The 23,163-nt window shown below is 45.2% G+C and overlaps 2 protein-coding genes across 2 annotated transcripts; both read left to right on the top strand.

The window, feature by feature from the left end:
- Nucleotides 1-5,023: 5,023 nt before the first annotated feature.
- Nucleotides 5,024-9,059, top strand: CCR75_007962 (uncharacterized protein). Its single transcript, XM_067966018.1, has 2 exons — nt 5,024-7,655; nt 7,717-9,059. The coding sequence occupies exons 1-2, from the start codon at nt 7,318-7,320 to the stop codon at nt 8,909-8,911; spliced, it is 1,533 nt and encodes a 510-aa protein (XP_067822767.1). The 5' UTR covers nt 5,024-7,317; the 3' UTR covers nt 8,912-9,059.
- Nucleotides 9,060-15,007: 5,948 nt separating this feature from the next.
- CCR75_007961 (uncharacterized protein) lies at nt 15,008-15,856 on the top strand (the record flags this gene model as incomplete). Its single annotated transcript, XM_067966017.1, has 1 exon — nt 15,008-15,856. One exon carries the CDS (start codon nt 15,008-15,010, stop codon nt 15,854-15,856), a length of 849 nt encoding a protein of 282 aa, XP_067822765.1.
- Between the last annotated feature and the right edge of the window lie 7,307 nt (nt 15,857-23,163).

The raw sequence follows: 23,163 nt of genomic DNA, 5'->3' as shown, positions 1-23,163 counted from the left end.
ATCACAAACGGCTTAGAGCCGAGCAGATGAACTCTGAATTTGACGAGAGCATACTTCATAGCAAGTAACTCTTTGTCATGAACTGGGTAGTTCTTTTCCGCAGCTTTAAGCTGTCTAGACTCGAACGCAATAACACGTTCATGCCCCTCAACATCTGTTTATAACAGAGCACTGCCAATGGCAAATTCTGATGCATCACAGACGACACTGAAAGGCCAATTTGGGTTTGGCAGTGCCAGAATCAGGGCATGGATAAGACTATCCTTAACTGCTCGAAATGCATTTTTTACGGTGCTAGTCCGGCACCATTCTGTATTCTTTTTAAGGAGATCAGATAATGGCCTAGCCATAACAGCGTGACTTTCGCTATATTTGAGTAAAAAATTGGCGAGACCCACTTACGCAAATCCTTTTGGTTTTTAGGAACCGGCCAATCTACTATGGCTTTTACCTTAGCGGGATCCGCTCTAAGGCCTCGCTTTCCAATGAAGCATCCTAAAAAAGGAATTTCGTCTGCGCCAAAAATGCATTTAGATGCATTGACATACAATTTGTTTGTGCGCATGCACTCGAGCACTGCTCGCAAATGGTCTAAATGGTTTTCCATATCCGACCGACCCTGCTCCCCACGACTATGGACAAAAATGTCATCGAAATATGTCTGTGCATAACCTCGATGAGGGCGAAACAGTTGCGTCACTAGACGATCAAATGTTGCCGGGGCGTTGGAAAGCCCTTGTGCCATAACCAGCCATTCCCGTAACATGCCGCTTGGTGTGCTAATCGCTGTAAGCGGGATATCGCTAGCTCGCATGAGCAAGTGGTAGTAACCATCAACTATGTCCAATGCACTGTACATTGTACATTCCCACCATATTGTTCTGAAGAACATCTAGGAATGGAGGTTCTGTGCTGGTATAGTGACAGCATTAAGCTTATTATAAGCATGTACAATGCGCCATTTACCATTTGGCTTTTTGACACAAAATGTCGGTGTCGAATGAGGAGATTTGCTCTCTCGTACCATTCCAGCCTCGTGCTTATCAAGGAAGAAGTCGTCAATGACGTGACACTGCTCCCTTGGTAAAGGCTATTGTCTTGTGACACAGTATTTGGTCCCGGAACCAAGTCAATTTCATGAGGAACACCTCTATCCGGAGGTAAAACAGATGGTGGATTATTATATACCACATCTTGGAATTTCTTAGTCAAGGAATAAAAGGGATCCGTAGGATCTTTAAGGATCGATGACCCATTTCGCGCATTAAGTGCAGCTTTTGTGTCATCCAGGACAGGTTCGTCTAGAAGTGACGATGAGTTTAACTCAATTGTTGGTCGAATGACCACCATTTCAGATAAGTCGCCAGCCTTTAAGGCTCGGCCGCACTCATCAATAGACATTTCGTATAGCTCTAACAGATCATGTAACGAAGGGATTGTCGCAAGGCTAACTTCCCCCTTAATGTTACCGGTTACACCATTTACAGGATTGCCGCAAGGCTAACTCCACTCTCAATGTTACCGGTTACACCATTTACAAGCGTATGTAATTGCTCACTCATATCACTTTGTGAGGGTATACACGCTTCGTGTCCATCCTGTCTTGGAGTAGAGACAATACGCCTCTTGGAGGCCGGGACATTCACGTCCCTGGGTTTTCCAGCCTGTATTGGTTCTATACAAGACATGGTGTCTAATTTGACATCCGACAAGGAGTTAGGTAACTCAACTTCCTTATCCAGCGAACATTTACGTGTCGCTTCACGTGCATTGGAAGGGTTTGATCCAAAATGCCCTGGCGAACCGCCAATAGTGTCACTATTGACACCCAGCATGGTGCCACCTCGGCCGACCACACTCAGTGGACTTAGACCTGCCACTCCACGTATCTCAGGGATATTGCACTCTTGATGATTCGGCCTTAGGCCAACAATGCTTTCAGCATTCACTGAATCGTTATTACCACGAATGCCACTCGACGGAGTACGTGCCGTTCCACTTATTTTTGCTGAGTCGGGATGAGGATTAATGTTCTTAACATTAGAGTTTATTAACTCAGAAATGCCAATGTCTGAAACACTGACAGACTCATTCAATGATCCGCGCCAATAGCGCTTTTGTTGCCTAGGAAAGGTGGGTTCATGACTCTCCAAAACTTTGCTAGGAACATTGCGCGTGGCGCCTAAGGTCTTAGACCTCTAATCAATCCATGGCTCACGGTTTTCAAATCAGGCCATACCAAGGATGAGATCATATCTCGAATCCAAATCAAGGACGAGACAGCGTTCCATACTGTCAAAGTCCAGAAACTTAATACCTAAGTTCAATGGAACTTTAGGAACAGTGACACGAGTTACAGTCGCTAAGCGAACAGTGATTGTATCACCTTCATACGCCCTAAGCGCCTCAACGTATTGTTGACTTCCTTCAAGGGAAAGACGTTGAGCATAATTGCAAGACACTCCTGAGTCAATTAAAATTGACCACTACTTATCAAAGCCCTTTACAGTCGCTTGAGCGACTAGCAAGCCAGGCTTGTACTCTCGCCCCGTGCCATTCAGCACCGAGCTAATTGGAACTAGGTTCTGTTTATTCTCACCTCTTTGAGGTCCAACAGAACCTAGGTCTTCCCCAGTAGGGCGCCCCGCACCTACTGGGTATCGACGTTTTCCCGCACCGTACCAGATCTCTGGTATAGGTCGGAGTTGGAGCTCTTTCGAGCTTTACACGAATATCGAAGAGAGCAGGCAGGACGTAAATATTTCGTGCTTCCGCACATGTAACATATACGGATGGTCTTATGCTGTTCCACAGCTTAAGAGGCTTTCTCCTTCCTCAACGAGGCTTAAATCCATAGGTTCCGGTCTATTAGACGGAACCCATGTGCTCGAAGAGCTTGTTCGGTAAACAGGCGTGCTAACGCGAGCACACTGAAAGTCAAACTCGGCGCGTAGCGCTATGGCAAATGCCTCTTCGAAGGTAGCCAGATGAGATCGGAACAATTCCGTCCAGGCAACGCCCTCATGAGACCCCTATAAAATTGGCTACTACAATTGCTTCTTGCATCGGGTCTTGATGCGTAGATGCAATGAGAGTTCTCAACTCCTGGACAAAGTCCCCTAGGGTTCTTTTACCCTGTCGAGTCGCTAGGAGCCGTGCTCGCATGCGAAAAAGCCTGTCAGGCGGTGTAAACATGCTGGTCATTTGCTGTTTCAGCGAATCCCATGAGGAAAAAGCGTCGTTTATGGACGTACAAGCTATTAAAGCTTAAGGAATCCTAGTTCAAGGGATTCAGGGGTTCGTAGAACCAAGTGGCAACTAGTGCCTAAGAGGATATTTCTTAGAAAGGCTTCTATCTCTTACAGATCAATGTGCAAGCCGTAGAAAGGCACTTAACGCTTTAAGATCAAAAGGGGAACTGCACTTTATTTAATTCTTTAAATCTAAAAACCATACCCTGGCCAATTAAAAATAGATTTTGGCCGCCAGATTTATATCTGGCGGCGACCACATTTGTTACCCATAATAAATGGGATTTAAGTAACTAACTATTTTAAAATTAGATAAAAGGGTATTTTACCCATAAAATAAGGGTACCACAACAACGGTTCTCCAACCGATGTGTGCCCGGATGGCAAGACTTTCATCTCGTTGGGATCTACGCAATGACGTGCTTGTAATGCAAACAAGGTCGAGAATTCTTTGCCGACATGAAAGTGGTAGAGCTGAAGGACCTCGGTTTGGTGAGCAAGTTTCTAGGGATTGTATCTAGCGTATCCTTCTAGATCCCTCGCGTCAACGGATGACGCTAGGCGTCATCCCTCCTAATGTGAATGCACCTATATGCATCACATACACAAGGGTTGGTATTAAAGTAATTAGACCACCACTCGGTGTGGTCACAAATGTGAACACACCGAGTGGTTGTCTAATTACTTTAATTAAGTAAAGTGACCATCCCCTTAAGTGCACCAAGTGTTTTTAACGGACTGTGTAACATTAGAGCAACTTTAGCCCGTTACAAATATCCATTTTTGGCTTCTACCCACTAAAAAATTCTGCTGTTCATTTGGCCTGTAAAATTTCGAAACTCTTCGAATACCCGTTGTGCTAATGATGAGGTGCATACATTACCATCCAGCTGCGTACTGGAACATCAAAATTCGAGTAGAATTCGTCAAGCGATCGTAGACTTGAAGCTAAGCGATGCACAAACCACAGACCAACTGCACAAGGTTGCTGCTTGTAGTAGAAATTGTCAAGCACGCTGAAATTAAACTGGCTTGTGTTAGTGGGATATTCATCTCGCATGATGCAAAATCGATGGGCGAAATGTTTGCTCTATACAACTGACCATGCTTTGGAATTGAAGTATATGTCTGTAACTTCACATTGTATTTTTCCAAGTGAAGATGACAGCAATCGCAATGATAGCTGCTTTAGACCCATAGAAGCCAAACCTTCGACACTCATTTTATCGCGTACTTGAAGCTCTAGCAACGTCCGAAAGTTCTGCATCAGCTTTACCATTCGCTAAAGATGCGGAACTGGTTGCGTATCAACAACGACACCTTATGATACTTACGATTCTCCTGGTAGTGAGTTATGGATCAATGTCGGTGCTATCTGCGGCGCTAATTTCGTACATGCGTTACAACCGTTATGTTGCGCTTAAAGGTGACAGCGAAGCCTCGCGAAAAACGTTGTTACCTGCATTTGAGCCATTGTTGTGGACTTTGTGCGTCGCGACAGACCTACAAGCTTTGTTTTTCACGATTGCATTAGCAAAAAGATTCTATGTTCCAGGCGGTGATGTTATGTTTGTAGAAGCCATGAGCGCTGCACGTCAGTTCGTGGTCGAGCTCGTGGTTGTGTTCATGCTACAGAAAAGCGTCTCGTTGCCAGCTTTGATGCGATCGATTGTGAGCACGCTCATCTTATCATGCTACGCGTTGCCTTTTGCCTGGCTCATAACAATCTATGGCCAAAGCACCTATACTCTAAAAAATCAATGGATGATGGCGGCAGTTCGCCTCCTCTTTTATTCAGTCTACATGTATATTATTGTTCGTCCACCAGCGCGTGCGACTAGACGAACACTGCGTGAATACTGTGCTTTTGGAATCGTATACCAACTGCTTGAGCTTGCCTACCGCTTCATTTTCATCTATGGGTATATACGCCCAGCTTTTGCGCTCACTTATATTCAATTGGCGTGGGGATCACTTTGCCCCATTTTCTTTTACCGGTTGCTTAAGGCCGACACAGAGCATTGGCGTGGACTTGGACAGCGAGCAGTCGGCTTGCAAGCCGTGTTTCGCAAAGGGAATATTCATGAGCGTGTTTCATCTCAAGGCCTTCACGTTCTTATTGAAATGCACCGCAAGTACATTATTGATTTTTCCTTTCTTGACATAAAGCAGCGTATTGGCATCGGATCGACAGCTGTAGTGTACAACGGACTATTGAATTCAAAGACTCCAGTTGCCATTAAAGTTTATACGCCTACAAGCGTGACGGAAGACACTGTGGCGGCATTCTCACACGAAGCAGCACTTTGCGGAGTGCTCAACCACCCAAATATCGTTAAATTTTACGGTATGTGCGTTTCGCCCCCGACGATCTGTTTAGTGTCAGAGCTATGTGTGGGTAGTCTTGATGTGGTGACACAAGCCTTGGCGCTACAACACCAACACGCTCGACGCCAGCAATTTTTGATCAATATTGGCTACATGATTGATGCCGCACGAGCGGTTGCTTATCTCCATAGCTTCTCTCCCGCTTTTGTTCACCGTGATATCAAACCAAGCAACTTTCTGGTAGATGTCGAAGGCAACGTTAAGCTTACTGACTTTGGCGAGTCTCGCAGTCTGCCAAAAGCCGATATTCCCTGGGAGATTAGCGGTCTCAATGATCCAAAGATCAATGCCGTCGTGAGTGCCGCAGCATCGGTATTACATCCTGTTACTGTCTCGAGCAGTCTTTCACCAGATGCCGAGCACTACCACGAGTATCCAAACTCGATGACAAATGCAAACACCAATTTACACAGCAATGGAGGAATCCCAACGGACACTGCCGACGAAGAATTAAGACTTAAGCCAAATTTAGGCAAAAGTGCACCGGAGATGACAGTCAAAGGGACAGTTGACTATATGGCACCAGAAATAATCAATGGACGAGCAGGCGTCGCTGCCTATGAAGAGTCAGCCGACGTCTACTCGTTAGCAATCACTATGTGGGACATCTTGAAACCGGGCTCGGAAAAATACCCTGGTACAAATGACAACCATTTGCGCGTGCTTGAGTTGGTCATGTCGGGCACTCGCCCAGAGCTCGACCGTCAATTGCATGTCGGTCTTGCAGAAATTATCACTAGCATGTGGCATGGGGATGCAACCGTTCGCCCAACCGCTCAAAAAGTCGTCGCGGCTCTTGAATGCATTCAGGAAGAGGTATGCTCAGCATTCGCATTAGAAATGTGGGATGGATTACACCACGAATCAACGTTGCTTAGGAATGCTGGATCGGGTAGAAGCGTCAAGAGCTTTTCCGGCGAGCTAGCGACGCAAAAGATGCAAGATATTGAAGCTGTAGGATCAGTAGGCGAAGGGATTCGTCTTGGCAACATGCTTATGAACACTGGTCTTTTGCATCATCAAAAGCACTCGCTGCCTTTTAAAAGCAGTGACGATGTTTATTTTTTCGACGAGGATAATGTATCTCATTGCCAGCCATTTATCGTCCTAGAAGGCCACTCTCGTAGAAGCGGCGCTGGCTGTACGACTGCAAGGCGCCGTCCAGGATCAACAATGGGAGGTCCACTACCATCGCAACTTGTGCAAACTTCCGGGTGGTTTAAAAGTTTACAGCGTTCGCATCAGCCGACGGATCAGACGCCTTCGTTCTTGACAACGTCAACATGGGTCATGAATTCAAAGGGCTCCTCCTATGACACTATTGCGGCATCAGAATCGCCCCAAGAAAACAGTGCTTTCGCTTTTGTTGACGCTGCAAGTAACGAAACTAAAGAGACGGAAGAATGTGCGTGTCGAAAGCTTGGAGAGCGACCCAACGTACGCAAAGCGGCTCGTCATCGATTCCTTCGCAAGTACCGTGCAATACCAGAAGATAATGTTCTTACTGCCAATTTGTTGCAGACAGAAGAATTAACGTCACCCCTAGACCAACAATTTCTGGACGAGTTCGACACACTAACAAAATAGCTTGATTTCTTGGGAAATTAGCAATTCCTTTTCCCGCCACTGCATGTAATTGGTCAAAAGCTTAACACGTTTGAAGATAATTAACGGGCTGATGGTCTCCCCCGAGTGTCCAATCTGCTCGCGTCATGTGCGCTTAGATAATCTTCTCTTACACGTAGAATCTTGTCTGTCAAAGCAGGAACAAAACAAAATATTGCTGCCGTTTACCAATATAAAGTCTTCACAACCGGAAATCTCATCATCCACATCGCCCCCTGCTGTCAAGAGACGCAAGCACTCATTCGATGACGTTTCGGCTACTCCACTAGCGGAGAGGATGCGACCTAGGTGTATAAATGATGTGGTGGGTCAGGAGGAGCTTCTTGGCTCTGGAGGGTTGTTGTCCTCGCTTATTGAAATCGACCGAGTGCCCAATATGATCCTGTGGGGGTAATATGATTCAATGATAGTATCAATGTTTTCTCTTATTTTACATTGTTCTATCTTACAGACCCCCAGGATGTGGTAAAACGACATTAGCTCATGTAATTTCTAAGCGGACAAAATGCAAATTTATAAGCTTGTCGGGTGCGACGTCTAAAGCCTGGGACCTGAAGAACGCGATTGATCGAGCCAGAGCTGAATGCAAGCTATTTCATCGAAGAACCATTGTCTTTACGGATGAAATTCATCGCTTCAATAAAAGTCAGCAGGATATTTTCTTGCCGCCGGTGGAAGATGGCACGATTACATTAATTGGTGCCACAACTGAGAATCCATCATTCGAAGTTAACAATGCCTTGCTTAGTCGTTGTCGTGTGTTTACGCTTAATAAACATACCCCAGAATCCATCGAAAGAATCCTTCGACGAGCTGTGCAAGATGCTGATTTTGGAGGCATGCGATCCTTAACGACAAATCGAAACTTAAACGCAGTGCCATATAGCACTGCAAATTGCCACAGTAAAAATGATGAAAAATCATCGATCGAAGTCGATGATGAGGCGCATAAGTACCTGGCTATGCAGTGTGCTGGTGATGCGCGAGTTGCTTTAAGTTGTTTAGAGATGGCCCTTCAAACTGCCCCTGTGGATACACAGAAAGGATTGGTGCGAGTTTCTTTTGCGCACGTTCAGCACTGCTTCAAGCATCGACAAACAATTTCTTATGACCGCAACGCCGACATGCACTACGATTGCATTAGTGCACTGCACAAATCTGTTCGTGGCAGCGATGAAAATGCGACACTCTATTGGTTGGCACGAATGTTGGAGGGTGGTGAGAACCCCTTGTACATTGCTCGGCGTCTCATTCGAATTGCAAGTGAAGATGTTGGGCTCGCAGCGCCTGAACTACTACCGATGGCTATTTCGTCGTATCAAGCTGCTCACTTTATTGGAATGCCAGAATGTGATGTCGTTCTCGCACATGTTGCAACGATGCTGGCGCGTGCGCCTAAATCCATTGAGATATATTCTGCGTACAAACGTGCTAAAAAATCGATTCAAGAGTGGGATAAAGGCGCTCTGCCGGACGTGCCGCTCCATCTTCGTAATGCGCCTACGAAATTGATGACCGATTTGGGTTATGGCAAAGATTACAAATACAACCCGGACCATTCTGCAGATGAGCTGAAGGATCAATCGTATTTACCGATGGAAATGCTTGGCTCAAACTTTTTTGAGAAAGAAGAATATGATGGATAACCATATTGGTTGACATTAAAGTAGTGCATTTTTTGCATGTACTTATTATTATGGAGATCATCCACGACGGCGACTTAAGGCTGTAAGCGCTGTCAATTTTGATAACTTATGGAGCCCACATAAAATATATTGCGCCCTTGATATTTAATCCTTAAAATTCTACCTCAGATCCGCAATCGCGAAATAGTCTTGGCAGCTGGTTAAAATTGTCTGACGCCCAAATCGTAAACCAAGCATTTAAACGAAGGCCAACAAATTGCACAGAACTTTCGCATGCGCATTAAAGTCTTGCAATTATAAGCGCAGGAATGGAGTTCATGCGTGGGAGTTTCATCTCCAACATGCTCGGAAAGAGCACTTAGCTTGTATTTTCTGGCGTCCTATAGAATTGACACGCAGGGGTGGTGGTACAAATGGGTGTCACATAGCAGTGGCCTATCGATAATATTATCTTAAAAAAGATGATATTATCCATTCTTGATTATATTCTTGGAGACAATAATATTTATGCAACGAGCTACCGTTACGAAAGGCGTTTAATGATCAAGTCTCGACATCCTGAAATAACTAAATGTAAAGACTTCGCCTTCAAATACTCTCAATATTGGGACGTAAACCTCCTATCCGAGTCTTCTCATCGATAACACTTTCGTCCTTCGATGAGCAGCTTTTACAGCACGAGTTCAAAGCTCGATCAGAGCTTCTGAAACTCAAGCAAGGCAAGCGTGATGTTCACGCTTATGCCCAGCACATACGACTCTTAGCAAGTTGTATCGCGAAGAACTTAGTCCATGAACACACGTTGACTACGGTGTTCATGCAAGGTCTAATGGATGGTCCCGTAAAGACCCACCTGTTCCGCTTGGGACTGGATACGCTTCAAGAAGCAATATCCGTTGCGGAACAGGAGGACTTTAGCTTGAGACAGGCTCAAGCTAGTTTGTCATCGTATCGTCCTCTAAAACGACACGAGCTTGGAGGTCCAGAATCTATAAACCTCTCTTATGTCGAAAGCGAGAAACCTAGCTTTTCGAACAAAAGGTGATTGCAAATTGGGATACTACGCTCATGAGTGCAGTGCTTCACGCCCAGTACCCAGAAGTACTGAACGTAATTATGGACCGAGTGCCAAAAAGGGCAACGGTCGCGAGTTCGACGTTGTTGCGAAATCGCAACAACGAGGAGGACCCCTAAAAAAACGGTCGGGGTTAGAAGGGGGCGCAACGCCCTACTAGTAACCTCGAGATTATTTGTAAATCTCTTGAAAAAAGTTGCTCCAGACACGCAATCAATATGTGTCTCTGAACCTGGCGATGACGTATCCCTCATCACCTCAACTTCTGCGTGTTGAGAGTCTTGCTGATTAAGCAAGGCTACCTTCTCCTTCGCCTCGTCAAGTTCATGTTGTATGGACTTGGCGATGGCTGAATGGAGGGCATCTCTGTCCGAAATCGGACAGCATGGCCAAGATGGCATCGTTCCCTACGCTCGAACTCATTCGTTCGACCGCACTCCTTTCTATGTCACTTAGAAAGGAGTAGCTATCACGCGAAACGTGATGCGTATTTTCATTTCATCTAACATGTTCATGTTAGATGATTGGAACTGTGGTCCTTGGACGGACTACAAAGTGCTACCAGGTGTAACGGGCTACTGCAGACCTGTACTGCTCTAGTACAAGTCCACTTCGCACTGCCTCAGTGCGAGTGGTGCCTCACGTCACTTCACGTACACTAGTACGTGCAGAAGAAGTCTTTTCTTTAAAACACTTGCTTTAAAGAGGGTTAATTAAAAACTGTATCAATATAATTAAGTTCTTCTTGTCTACCTACTTAAAACTAACTTAATTATAAACTTTTACAAAATATGTACTAAAAGTCTTATCTGTCTTTCTCTTTGCGCGCGTCCAGCGCTGACTGAACCGCGAAGAAAGTAGATATAATGGTCTATATCTACCATTGGATAAGCCTTTAGAATATTACCATGTATAGTAATATTCTCCAAATATTATCTACCTCTTAGATTATATATTAATTAACAACCTTTAAGTGTTAATTTCATGTAACGATACACCCGTTACAGTAAGCGCAAAGTGATTAGTATTGGTATGATGGCTATCCGACTTTACCTCAGCAATGGTGTTGTTACCCCCCATGTCACCCTTAAGAATAATCATGCGACCAATAACTCCTGCATACATTAAGACAACGTATTACGCTATAATTAGCCCCAGCCGCCTCCCTCGCACTTCAAACTCAAAATAAAAAAAGGTGTCAATTTAACGAAAAAGGGTGTGAATTTAGCAATTTTCATAATTTATTATGTCACAATGTTCGTCTTTAAGCTTGTGCCCTGGCTAAATCCTAACAAATTTAATGTTTGCTGAACTTCTTAAAAAACTTGCGGATTGTCAGGAACTATCCCGCATATCAAAGATTATGTTGAAAGCTAAACTTAGCCCTTGCTTTATGCAGTGATAGTGGCTACAATTGAGGAAGGCACGGTGCTCAATCTGGGTAGATTTGTATAATGTTTTACTGTCATGTGATACCTGTTGGGGTATGACAACACACTGCGTAAGAATGTCTTCGTGTAGGGAAAATGGAAAAGTAAATTCGTTCTTATAAAACCCTCATACATGTTACGTACTTAAATGTAACAGCTTCGCTTGCTCTTCTTCTTGTGTCATTCACGACAGTAACCGCCACATCAGCACGACAACGAACCGTCGCCTGATGTTCCACCTTCAACACTCCTCCTCGACGAGAAGTTTCTAATATTGGTCTTGGCCACGAGAAATTGAAACTTCGTTGTCGAAATTGTCTTGGTCAGGAAATCAGCGAGCTGTAACTTGGTTTTAATATACTCCAGCTGTATTACCTTGTTTTTGACTTGATCACGGACAAAATGATAGCGTATATCAATGTGCTTCGCACGACTTTGATATCCTTCATTTTTCGCGATAGCAATCACACTTTGATTGTCCTCGTACACCATTACTGGACCATTAATCTTGACCTTCATCTCCAGCAATAGCGATTTAGTCCACAATACTTCTTGTATACACAATGATAAAGCCACATATTCGGCTTCGGCAGTGCTTAGCGACACACTGTTTTGCATTTTTGACTTGAAAAAAAATCACGGGTGATCCGTTGACCATCACCATCACACCTGATGTTGAGCGTCATTTGTCCTTGTTACTGCCCCAATCAGCGTCACTAAATGCACTCAACTGCAGTTCGCGTGACTTGCTCCGATAGCAGATTCCATCCATAGCGGTTGACTTTAAATAACGCAGCACTCGGATAGCTGCATTCCAATGTTCTTCACTTGGTTTTTCTAAGTGTCGACTCAATTGACACACCGCGAATGCAATATCGGGTCTTGTGCCGGTTGCCACGTAGAGAAGTGAACCCACCAATGAACGATACGGACGATTTTTCATTTTTGGGTCCATCACTTCACACTTATCATGTTCTGGTCTTCCATACCCGGATTATACACCGGCCTAGCATTATCTTGATTGAATTTTTCAACCATTCTTGCTATCCACGCGCTTTGACAGATCTTGAGTCGTTTCTCCTCCATCTTGTAGTCAACTTCGATGCCCAGAACAAATCGCACTTTACCCAGTCTCTTGAGCTGAAATTTAGTAGACAATTCATCAGCAACTTGCTTAATTGAGTCGTACGAAATGCCACCAATGAGCATGTCATCGACATATAACGTCACGTAAGTCCATGAAAAATTGTCAAATCGACGAACAAATACACACGGATCCGAAACGCACGCCACAAATCCCATGCTCTTGAAAACGCCTGAAATAGTCTTAAACCATGTTGCAGCAGCTTGTTTAAGTCCATACAGGCTTCGATTTAGCTTCAGCACTTGACTCGATTTCATTTTAACGCCCTCGGGTGTATTAAGAAACACCTCTTCTTCGAGAACACCATTGATAAATGCTGTATCGACATCATATTGGAATATAGCCATCACGACACGTATTCTCCGGTTGCGAACATGAATTCAATTCGTGTGTTTCGCGGTATGTTGCCAGTAATCAATTCCATAGGTCTGACGATAACCTAATGCCACAAGCCGAGCCTTATATCGCTCAACATCACCATTTTCATTTCGCTTGATGGCGAACACCCACTTAGTTCCAATTACCTTCTTGTTTAACAAATTGTCCACGGGACTCCACGTCTTTTTGCTATCTAGTGCCTTCAGTTCGGCTTCTATCGCTTCTTTCCACATCATACTTTGTGGAGACTTCACAGCATCTTGGTACGTTGATGGGGTTTCAAATGCCGCATTAGCTTGATCATATTCAATACGATATCGTTTTGAGGCACGTTCTACAGGTTCATCTCCTCGTGACGAAACAATAGCATCTGACATCCCGACCGGAACCAAAGCTTGTGAGTCTGTACTTGGAGGAGATATTGCGAGAGGGTTATTGTGTCCACTAACACGAGATGAATGTGTCTCTAGACTGTCATCGAGATTAGTCCATCCCTCCCTGGGCACAATGGCCTGAATATCATCCTCAATTAGCTGGCTCCATGTACACGTCATCGATATCGAAAGCAATATCATCTTCATGTCCATTCTCTAGACGTGTACCCAACGACGTTAATTCTTGAGGAGGCGAGACTATTTGATCACCGTTAGTCTGATCAACCTCCATAGGTTCAATTTCATCGTGATTCGAAGAAATTGGTGATTGAACCCTGATATCATCGTCTCCTTCGCCATTTATTTTTGCGTGCTGACGAGTTGATACTGGTGCGTCATCAACAACTTGTACATACTTCGTCCGTGGCTGTTCTTGAAATGTCACTGACCTTGTGACTTCAAGTTTTTCTGAATTATAATTCCAGACACGATAACCCTTCACTTCGTGTGAATAACCAAGAAACATGCACCGAAATGCCTTCTTGTCCAATTAAGCACGTTTTGCTTTGTCAATGTGTGCGTAACCTTGAGCACCAAAAACGCGCATGTGTGACATGTCTGGCTTCAAGCCAAAACACATCTCAATTGGAGTCTTCGTCGGGGATGAAGCGCACGTGACCCGGTTGGTCACATATACAGCTGTATTTATAGCTTCAGCCCACCACTTCTTTTCCACTTGCATGTGATTTAGCATCGACCTTGCACGTTCCGTCAGTGTCCTATTCATTCGTTCAGCCATTCCATTTTGCTGGGGCGTCGCCTGATGCTCCACCTTCAACAATACCGCTCTATGCTACGGATCATTTTTTAATAATTTTAGCTGCTCTAACCTACAGTGCAATATTTTGTTTGATAAAAGTGACAACGCAGAATATTTCAATAAATTCCGTAAGACCTCAATTTCTTAAGATCAATTTCTTAAGAGTGGGTGGTGCTAAAATGCAGTGGTCAGTTTCGCTCAGGTGTACAGAATATATCTTGACCGTTGCTACGTATTTGTTCCTACCAAGAAAATTGTTCGAGTGTACTTGATTAATTTTTATGAACAAGTAAAGACTTGGTTACTGAAGCCCCTTGCACAAGGATTGCCTGCGAACGCATACCCTTTTTGTAGCCTTGCATTGCTCATACGATCATCAAGTACATGAAAAAGATGGAAAAAGTGATTGCAAAATGTTGTTTTTGAGACTTGATTTGCTCAATTTCGAGTAGATTGCAAAGATTCTTAGAAAAACGCCTCGTACACACTTTGTGGTGCTTTTGCTTTTCGCTGATGCAGATCAGAGCAAGTGCATATCTTTCGGAGAAGGATTTTTCCCGGCTAGTCTGCCACACATAATACTACTCACAGACATGTCGCAATGATAACTTTAAGGCTGGCTTCCCGCAGATGCAGAAGAACATTGAAGTAGCAGTAATTGCTCGCTTCAAAGAGCGGTACCCTAACATTGCAAAACGGCAAATCCGCGACAATTCGATATGGTTAGTAAGTGATAAAAACGGCGATTGATTTGCCACAACCCATCTATCAGCGCAGTACCAGGTCCTACAAATTTCTGCTGTTTGGAAGCCTTTCCTCCTCACATCTGAATTTTCCGTCAGTCTCTCGGATCTCGCTTAACTCGTAACGCTAAAATGTTGGCGGTAATCCTCGGTGCGCTTCTTTTCGTGATATGCAAAGCTAGTGGCCAGCATCCTACGTCATCTCGGTATCGCTACATTCCTAAATATTTTAGTCAACGGGATCCTAGCCAGTCTCCCCCAGCGTCTTACCCTCCTCACATGGGGCTGCAGGATGGATACACGTGGCATGATGTGCATGCTGAAGTTGCCGCGGGACGACTTGAAGGCAGAAATGTGAAGCTTCTGGTATTTCTGCGTCATGGTGAAGGTATCCACAACGTCGCTACTAACAAGTATGGCATGTTCGCGTGGGACGGCTACTACTCTAAGCTGCCAGAGTATTTGGATTCGCCCTTGACAAAAACCGGGGTCATACAAGCAGGAAAAGCGTCGAAAATGCTCGACGGTGAGATTTCTATGGGCTTACATCTCGACAATGTGCTGGTGTCTCCGCTAGAGCGTACACTTCATACTTACTCCGTTGCGTACCAAAATCAACAAAACATCAAAAGCACAGTGGTAGAGTTAGCACGGGAGATACTGGGTGTGAGCACTTGCGACCAGCGTCGCAGCATCTCTGAAAAGCGACTCGAGTACCCTCACTTGGACTTCAGCAAAATTAAATCTGATGCGGACCCATGGTGGACCTCTGATCATCGTGAGACTGACGCTGAGATAAAAATTCGTGCAACAAAGTTCTTAAATTTTATCTTTTCGAACACGTCATCACAGAGTGTTGGTGTTGTCTCCCACAGCATATTTGCCGCTGCGCTTCTAGGTGTAGTTAATCATCCCGTGTACAAAATTGCAACAGCTGAGTTCCTACCTCTGCTTATTGAGGCCTTCCCACCAGCAAACTAAATGCTAGTTTTGCAATTGGCCGAATTCGTGCGATTTGTTGAACTCGTTATAAATGATTTCCTTTTTACAAGCTTCGTCCGGATTTGGATGACTGTGGGAAACGTGATGGCGCAGGTTGATGATTGATAACATAAAAGCTAGAAACGTTTGGGCTCTTTTTAATCAGTGAAAAAACATCGGAGCTTAAAATTATATTAGAATAATACGATAGTTAATAATATCGAACTATAAAATTTAAGAAACGTATTGTCCAGGTCGAAGATCAATCTATTGTTATATATGTGTAACGGGGCACTACGACTTGTACTGTTCCAGTACAAGTCCACTTCACACTGCTTCAGTTGTGAGTGGTGCCTTTCGTTAGGTGACGTACACTGTACGTGCAGAGGAAGACTTCCCTTAAGACAAGTTAACTTAAGAGGGTAAAATGAAAATTGTATTAATATTGTAACTGGGTGTATCGTTACATGAAATTAACACTGAAAGGTTGTTAGTTAATATATTATCTAAAAGGTAGATAATGTTTGGAGAATATAACTTTACATGGTAATATTCTAAAAGCTTATCCATTGGCAGATATAGACCATTATATCTACTTTCTCCGCTGTCCAGTCAGAGTTGGAAGCGCGCAAAGAGAGAGACAGATTAGACTTTATTACATGTTTTGTATTAGTTTAAAATTAAGTAGTATTAAATAGATAGAAACAAAAGAACTTAATTATATTAAATACTGTTTTTAATTAACCCTCTTTAAAGCAAGTGTTTTAAAAGAGAGTCTTCTTCTGCACGTACTACTGTACGAGAAGTGAGGCACCACTCGCAGGTGATCAGTCGAGATGTCACGTTCGACGACTGAGGCAGTGCGGAGTGGACTTGCACTGAAGCAGTACAAGTCAGTAGTGCCCCGTTACACCTGGTAGCACTTTGAAGTTCGTCCAAGGACCACAGTTTCATCATCTAACATGGACATGTTAGATGATAATGGAAATACGCATCACGTTTCGCGTGATAGCTACTCCTTTCTAAGTGACATAGAAAGGAGTGCGGTCGAACGAATGAGTTCGAGCGTAGGGAACGATGCCATCTTGGCCATGCTGTCCGATTTCGGACAGAGATGCCCTCCATTCAGCCATCGCCAGGCTCATACAACATGAACTTGACGATGCGAAGGAGAAGGTAGCCTTGCTTAATCAGCAAGGCTCTCAACAGGCAGAAGTTGAGGTTATAACAGGTACATACCCCTGTACCTGGGATGACGCACACGCGTCGTCCCGAAACCTTAAAGATTGACATCTCTAAGCATCGGGGAGTCGAAGAAGACTCCCTCTTAAGATGGTTTGTCTAGTTGGACGATGCCATAAGGGCTCGTCACATCGTCGACGAGCAAATGCAAGTCGTATTTGATCAGTCAAATTTAACAGGTCATGCCAAAACTTGGGCATTGGGTCTTAAGTTGCGCGACCCATATGTCTTTGGGTCGCTAGATGCTTTTAAAGCCCGGCTCAAACAGACGTTTGAACCGCCTAGGGCTGAGTTCAGAGCTCGATCAGAGCTTCTGAAACTCAAGCAAGGCAAGCGTGATGTTCACGCTTATGCCCGGCACATACGACTCTTAGCGAGTTGTATCACAAACTACACAGTTCATAAAAACACGTTGATTACGGTGTTCATGCAAGGTGTTACAGATTATCCGGTAAAGACCCACCTGTTCCGCTTGGAACTGGATACGCTTGAAGAAGCAATATCCGTCGCGGAACAGGAGAACTTTAGCTTGAGACAGGCTCAAGCTATTTCGTCATCGTATCGTCTTCCAAGACGACACGAGCTGGGAGGTCCAGAACCGATGGACCTCTATTACGTTGAAAGCGAGAATCCTCGTTTTTCGAACAGTAAGCGATTGCAGAAATGCAATCGCTGTCAAAAGTTCGGACACTACGCTCATGAGTGTAGTGCTCCACGCCCAGTACCGAGAGGTACTGAACGTAATTTTGGATCGTATGCCAAAAAGGGCAACGGTCGCGGATCCGACGTTGTTGCGAAATCGCAACAGCGAGGCGGACCGCCAAAAAATGGACGGGGTCAGTAGGGGCGCAACGCCCTACTGATCCAGCAACCTCAAGAGAATTTGCAAATCTCTTGACAAAAGTTGCTCCAGACACACAATCATTATGTGTCTCTGCACCTGGTGATGAGGTATCCCTCATCACCTTGAAGTTGAAAGTGACAAATGATTTGTCACTCAGAGCCCTAGTGGACTGCGGAGCGTCGAATAACTTTATTCGTCGCCAGTCACTAGAGGGTCGTAGGCTCAAATATGTTGAGCGCGACATCCCTCCAACGAGGATGACGGTGCGTCTAGCGACAGGCGCATCGATAACAGTAATGAAACGCGTAGTGAAATTTCACTACACGTTAAGAGATTTACAGTATGATGATGATTTCATCGTACTGGATTTGGATGACAAATTTGATGTCATCCTAGGTTTACCTTGGCTCAGAAAATACGAGCCAAGGATCAGCTGGCAGCATCGATCCGTAAAGATGCCTGCCACTTGTTCATCAGATGGCCATCTGATGAACGTCTTGGAGCGTCCACAAGCGTGTGGATGTACTACGAGTGAGTGCGATGGCCTCACTTGTGGTACGGTCGTTAGTACAACTGCACAAGATCACAGTGTGATCTAATCACACTGTGGAGTCAGCTGCCGGTGGCTGTGCTAATGCACAGGCAGCGCCGAAGGTCCACCACTCGAAGAAGTCGAGTGGATTGAGACATGAATGCACGCCTAGCGGGCGACATTCAAGGAGTATACCGGTTGTCCAATAGGGTCAACACGATGATCCTAGGTCGAGTAGAGAGTCGACCGTAGAGGACCCGACTGAGACAGCGGAATCACAATCGGAAGACGTTGAGGGGATAAGTCCCCACGTACTTGAGGAGAAATCTCCTCAAATTGTTAATGCTGAAGTGACTAGATCAGCATCCCGAGGGAATAATCCCTCGGCAGCCTGTGGATAAATCCCAGGAAGAAACCGAGACATTAAATGTCTTGTTTAATGACAGATCAAAATTAGGCGCTTATACGCTTGGTCTGTTTGCGCCTCCGAAGTTAACTTCGGAGATAACTCAATTACTAACCCTAGAGCCCAAGCGGTTCTTGAGAGATGCGTAATAACACATGGTCGTATAAACGATGGACGGTCTATCTCCGAGGAGATAGACCCTAAACTTAGCCAGTGCATAGTTCCTGGCAAGGAGTTCCTTGTCATGCACTAAGTAATTGTGTTCGGCTGGTTGCAGCTGATGCCGTCTGTATCGTATTGCATTAACGCACAGCCGATTGCGAAATCGCTGGCGTCGCAGACCACATGGAATGGTCTGTCTTGTTCTGCAATCACCTAGATGGGATATTGCATCAAGCTTTGCTTGATACCTTCAAAAGAACGCTGATTACCAGCGTTCCATAACCATTTCTCGTCTTTTAGAAAAAGACGAGAAAGATGAACTGTCATCTCGGCATAATTGCGTGAGTACTTGTGCAAGTACGCCGCTAGCCCAAGAAACGTTTTAAGTCCCTTGACATCGACAGGAACGGACCAGTCGGAAACTGCCTAGATCTTTTCGGGATCAGGGCTCACGCCGTGTCTTCCGACGATGCACCCAGACGTGGTATTCGCTTGCAGCGAATACCCACTTCTTGAGATTCGCATAAGTGTAAGAACCTGACGAACGTGAGTCTTATGAGCTTCCACGTCCGTTTTTCGTTCATGGCCCGGTTATGGACGAATACATTGTTAAGATAACTCGGTGCGAATTCTCGCACCGGTCTCGACAGATTCGTTACGCATCTGTTGAATGTTGCAGGGGTGTTACTAAGCCCCTGTCGCATTACTAGCCATTCCCAGAGCATCCCACTGGGAGTGCTCACTGCTGTGTACGGGATATTCCGTTCACGCATAAGGATGTGATAAAATCCATCCACCAGATCCATAGACTTAAAGATGGTTTCCTTAGACATACCATATATGATTACGTCTTTTCTCTGTATCGGAGTTTGAGCCGGTACCGTTGCAGCATTCAGTTTATTGAATGCGTGCACTATCCGCCACCATCCTGAGGCCTTTCGCACACAGAAGGTCGAGAACTATGTGGGGAGGTTGACTCCCTTACATGGCCTGCTTTTATTCGATCGATAAAGAATTTATTGATCGCAAGTACTTGTTTGCGAGATAGTGGTAACTGCTTTATGACACAGTACTTCGAGCCCAGTTTGAGCCCGATCTCATGTCGAGTGCCTTTATCCTTAGGCAACTCGCATAGAACTGTTTCAGAAATACATCACTGAATTCAATCAACTCCTTGTATAGAGGATTTGTATTGAGTGGCTCCCAGGATTGAGTAGTATCTCTCTCAATCCGAGTCTTTTCATCGAGGACACTTTCGTCCATTGATGAGCTGCTGAGAACCCGTTCGTTCTCTGCAAAAATTACCGCTGACCAAATTTCGGTTACGTGTTCATCCTCTGTGACGAGTCCGCAGATCTGCTGAATCTACCACTATGCAGACGGCCATATATAGCCCACACCTCTCGCGAAGAATGGGGAGGTGGCTATCCTTCTTCGCGGAGTATAATTTCTCCATGGAATATAAAACAGGTCGACTTAATGTCGTCGCTGATGCGTTATCAAGCCGACCCGATTTCGCGCCGGCTGCACATTCCAACAGTGAAATAAATCAACACTTGCAACACTCATTACAAATGTCCCGTCGCCAACCTTGTTTGACGACATAAAGAAAGCCTACACACAAGATAAAGACCTTCTGCGTTTAATAGATCATCTTATGAATCCATCCAATAAGTATATTTAAAATTTACCGGCTTTATATCGATCGTCATCCGATCGATACACAACACGCAACGGCTTACTGTACGACACAGCCGTTGCCGGCGACACTCCACGTGTCGTCGTCCCAACTCACAATGATTTGCGCTTGCGCATCATGTATGAGTGTCACGATGTACCAACAAGTGGGCATCGTAGACGTGAGAAAACTTATCTTACAGTAAGTCGCGACTTTTACTGGCCCCGCCAGTATCAGTTCGTGCGCAAGTACGTTCGTGCTTGCGAGGTATGTCAACGCGTGAAGCCTAGCCTTCACCCCGTGCAACTCTCCAACCTCTACCACTTAGGGCAGAATGTTGGCAGCTCGTGTCTACGGACTTCGTCTTCGGATTTCCCGAAGACGATCACAAAAACAATGGAATCCTTGCTTCGTAGACAGATTCAGCAAGATGGTACATCTTGTTGCAATACCAGAGTCGATCACGGCTCCGGGCTGTATCCTTGTATTTATCGACACGGTATTCAAACTCCAAGGTTTACCCCGTGAACTGGTCTCGGATAGAGATCCACGGTTCAGGGTGGAGTTTTAGCAATCCGTGTTCCGATATCTCTCTACACGACTGACTATGTCAACTATTGTTCATCCAGAGACAGATGGTCAGACAGAACGCTTCAATCGCGTCCTCGAAGAATTACTTGGAGGTTACGTCTACTCGTATCCGAATTGGAGCGTGTTTTTACCGATGGTCTAATTTGCCATCAAAATTTGGTGCATACGTCTACGACGCATATCCACCCAATAAGAAGGATATTCTAGTTTAAGGGGGAGGTGGCGGACTTGCACGAGCAAAACTAGCTCTGACTCATCCTCTTCACGCGTCGAAAATACCAACGATGCGAATAATGTCGATGTCGAAGTAATCGACATCGAAAGAGAGAAACTTAGCAATAGTGATTACACTATTGCTCCCAAAAAAATAAATAGTACCAGCGAGGAATCCCTCGCTGAAGAAGAGAAAGATATTATGGCAGTGCGCACAAAGCGCACTGAAAAAGACAAAACAAATGAGTTAGCAGAGGAATTTCTGCTGGCTCGAGAACCAGTAGTCTGTTTCGTACAGGATCCCCTTGCTAACGCAGGGACCGGCAGAAAAGGTACGCCGAGAAACATGGAAGAGCAAATATTCTTTCATTTAAAATTAATGATCTAGTACTTCTGTCTACGGTAAACTTACCTAAGCATGTAGTCACTTATTTGGGTAGTAGTATACTGCTACCCAAGTTCATTGGGCCATGCCGTGTACTGCATCGCAGAGGCAATGCGTGCACAATAGAATTGCCACGAAGGATGCCAACGCATCCTACGTTTTACGTTGGCCGGCTCCGCTCGTACCACCAGTACGGGTTTCTTCAGCGAACGGATCTGAATCTGGAGATTCTCATGCTGGGTCCGAAGATTTTCGAAACCGCCATGAGCTGACGACAGCTCAACACGAAGAGCAGACGACAGCTCATCCCGAGGAGCGTGATATTTCAGTTCGTACTCCAACATTGCATACGCACTCTTCGAACGGGTTTCCGACCATTCGATATAGTGATCTTCCACCGTCTGCTTCAACGAGTGACGCATACCGCGCTCGTGTCCAAGGCCCTACTCCAATACATGGTGGTAGCGTTGTCGATCTTCAAATCTAGACCCGACACATGGTTCGGATCGAATTTTCCTCCTCCACCACAACCATTGGTGGATTACCAAGGTGATCAACGTTTCCTTGTGGAACGTATTCAAAACCACCGTGATGTGAAGGGGCAGCGAACGAGTTATCTGGTTCGCTGGCGCGGTTACCCACCATCGCATGACAGCTGGGAACCTCGTTCCCAGCTGGTTGTTGACGTTGAGGGCCTCGTCTGTCAGTATGACGAGACCCATCCGATGGATCTTCTGATCCATCGGAAAACACGCGACCCTAACGCTTGTAAATCGATTGCATAACGTCAATCGCATCGCACATCTCGATAGAGATGTGAGACCTTCCCCAGGGCGAAGAAAGGGAATAAACATCCCCTTTTTCGACACAACACGGACAGAGATCACCCCATGCGGGGCATGGAAGTCCTTCCTCACGAGCCAACCGGTGCAGTTTTAATCTGCACTAGTTGGAGTTCGCTTGTCAAACTTAGCGCGAATCGCGTTAAGTCTTTGAAGCCAGGCTTCGCGTCCAATGTCTTTGACATTGCGAATGAACGCGTTCCAGGCTTGCATCAACGAGCTTTTATCTCGCTTGTTGTTGCCATTATACGTTTGGGCAAAAGCCACGGCTTCTTCTCAGGGGCAAGACGAGACATTTTGCTGTCTGCACTCCCCTGAGTATTACCCATTAAAGCCGGGGTACCACAAGAATTTTTATTACGATGGCTTACGCCATCGCCATCACCTCGCTCAGGGATGAAAGCGGGCGACG

The sequence above is a fragment of the Bremia lactucae genome, linkage group LG1 (genome assembly GCF_004359215.1).
Source record: "Bremia lactucae strain SF5 linkage group LG1, whole genome shotgun sequence".
Lineage (NCBI taxonomy): Eukaryota > Oomycota > Peronosporomycetes > Peronosporales > Peronosporaceae > Bremia > Bremia lactucae.
The sequence above is the reverse complement of the archived record's forward strand: the minus strand, read 5'-3'. Positions and strand labels throughout refer to the sequence as shown.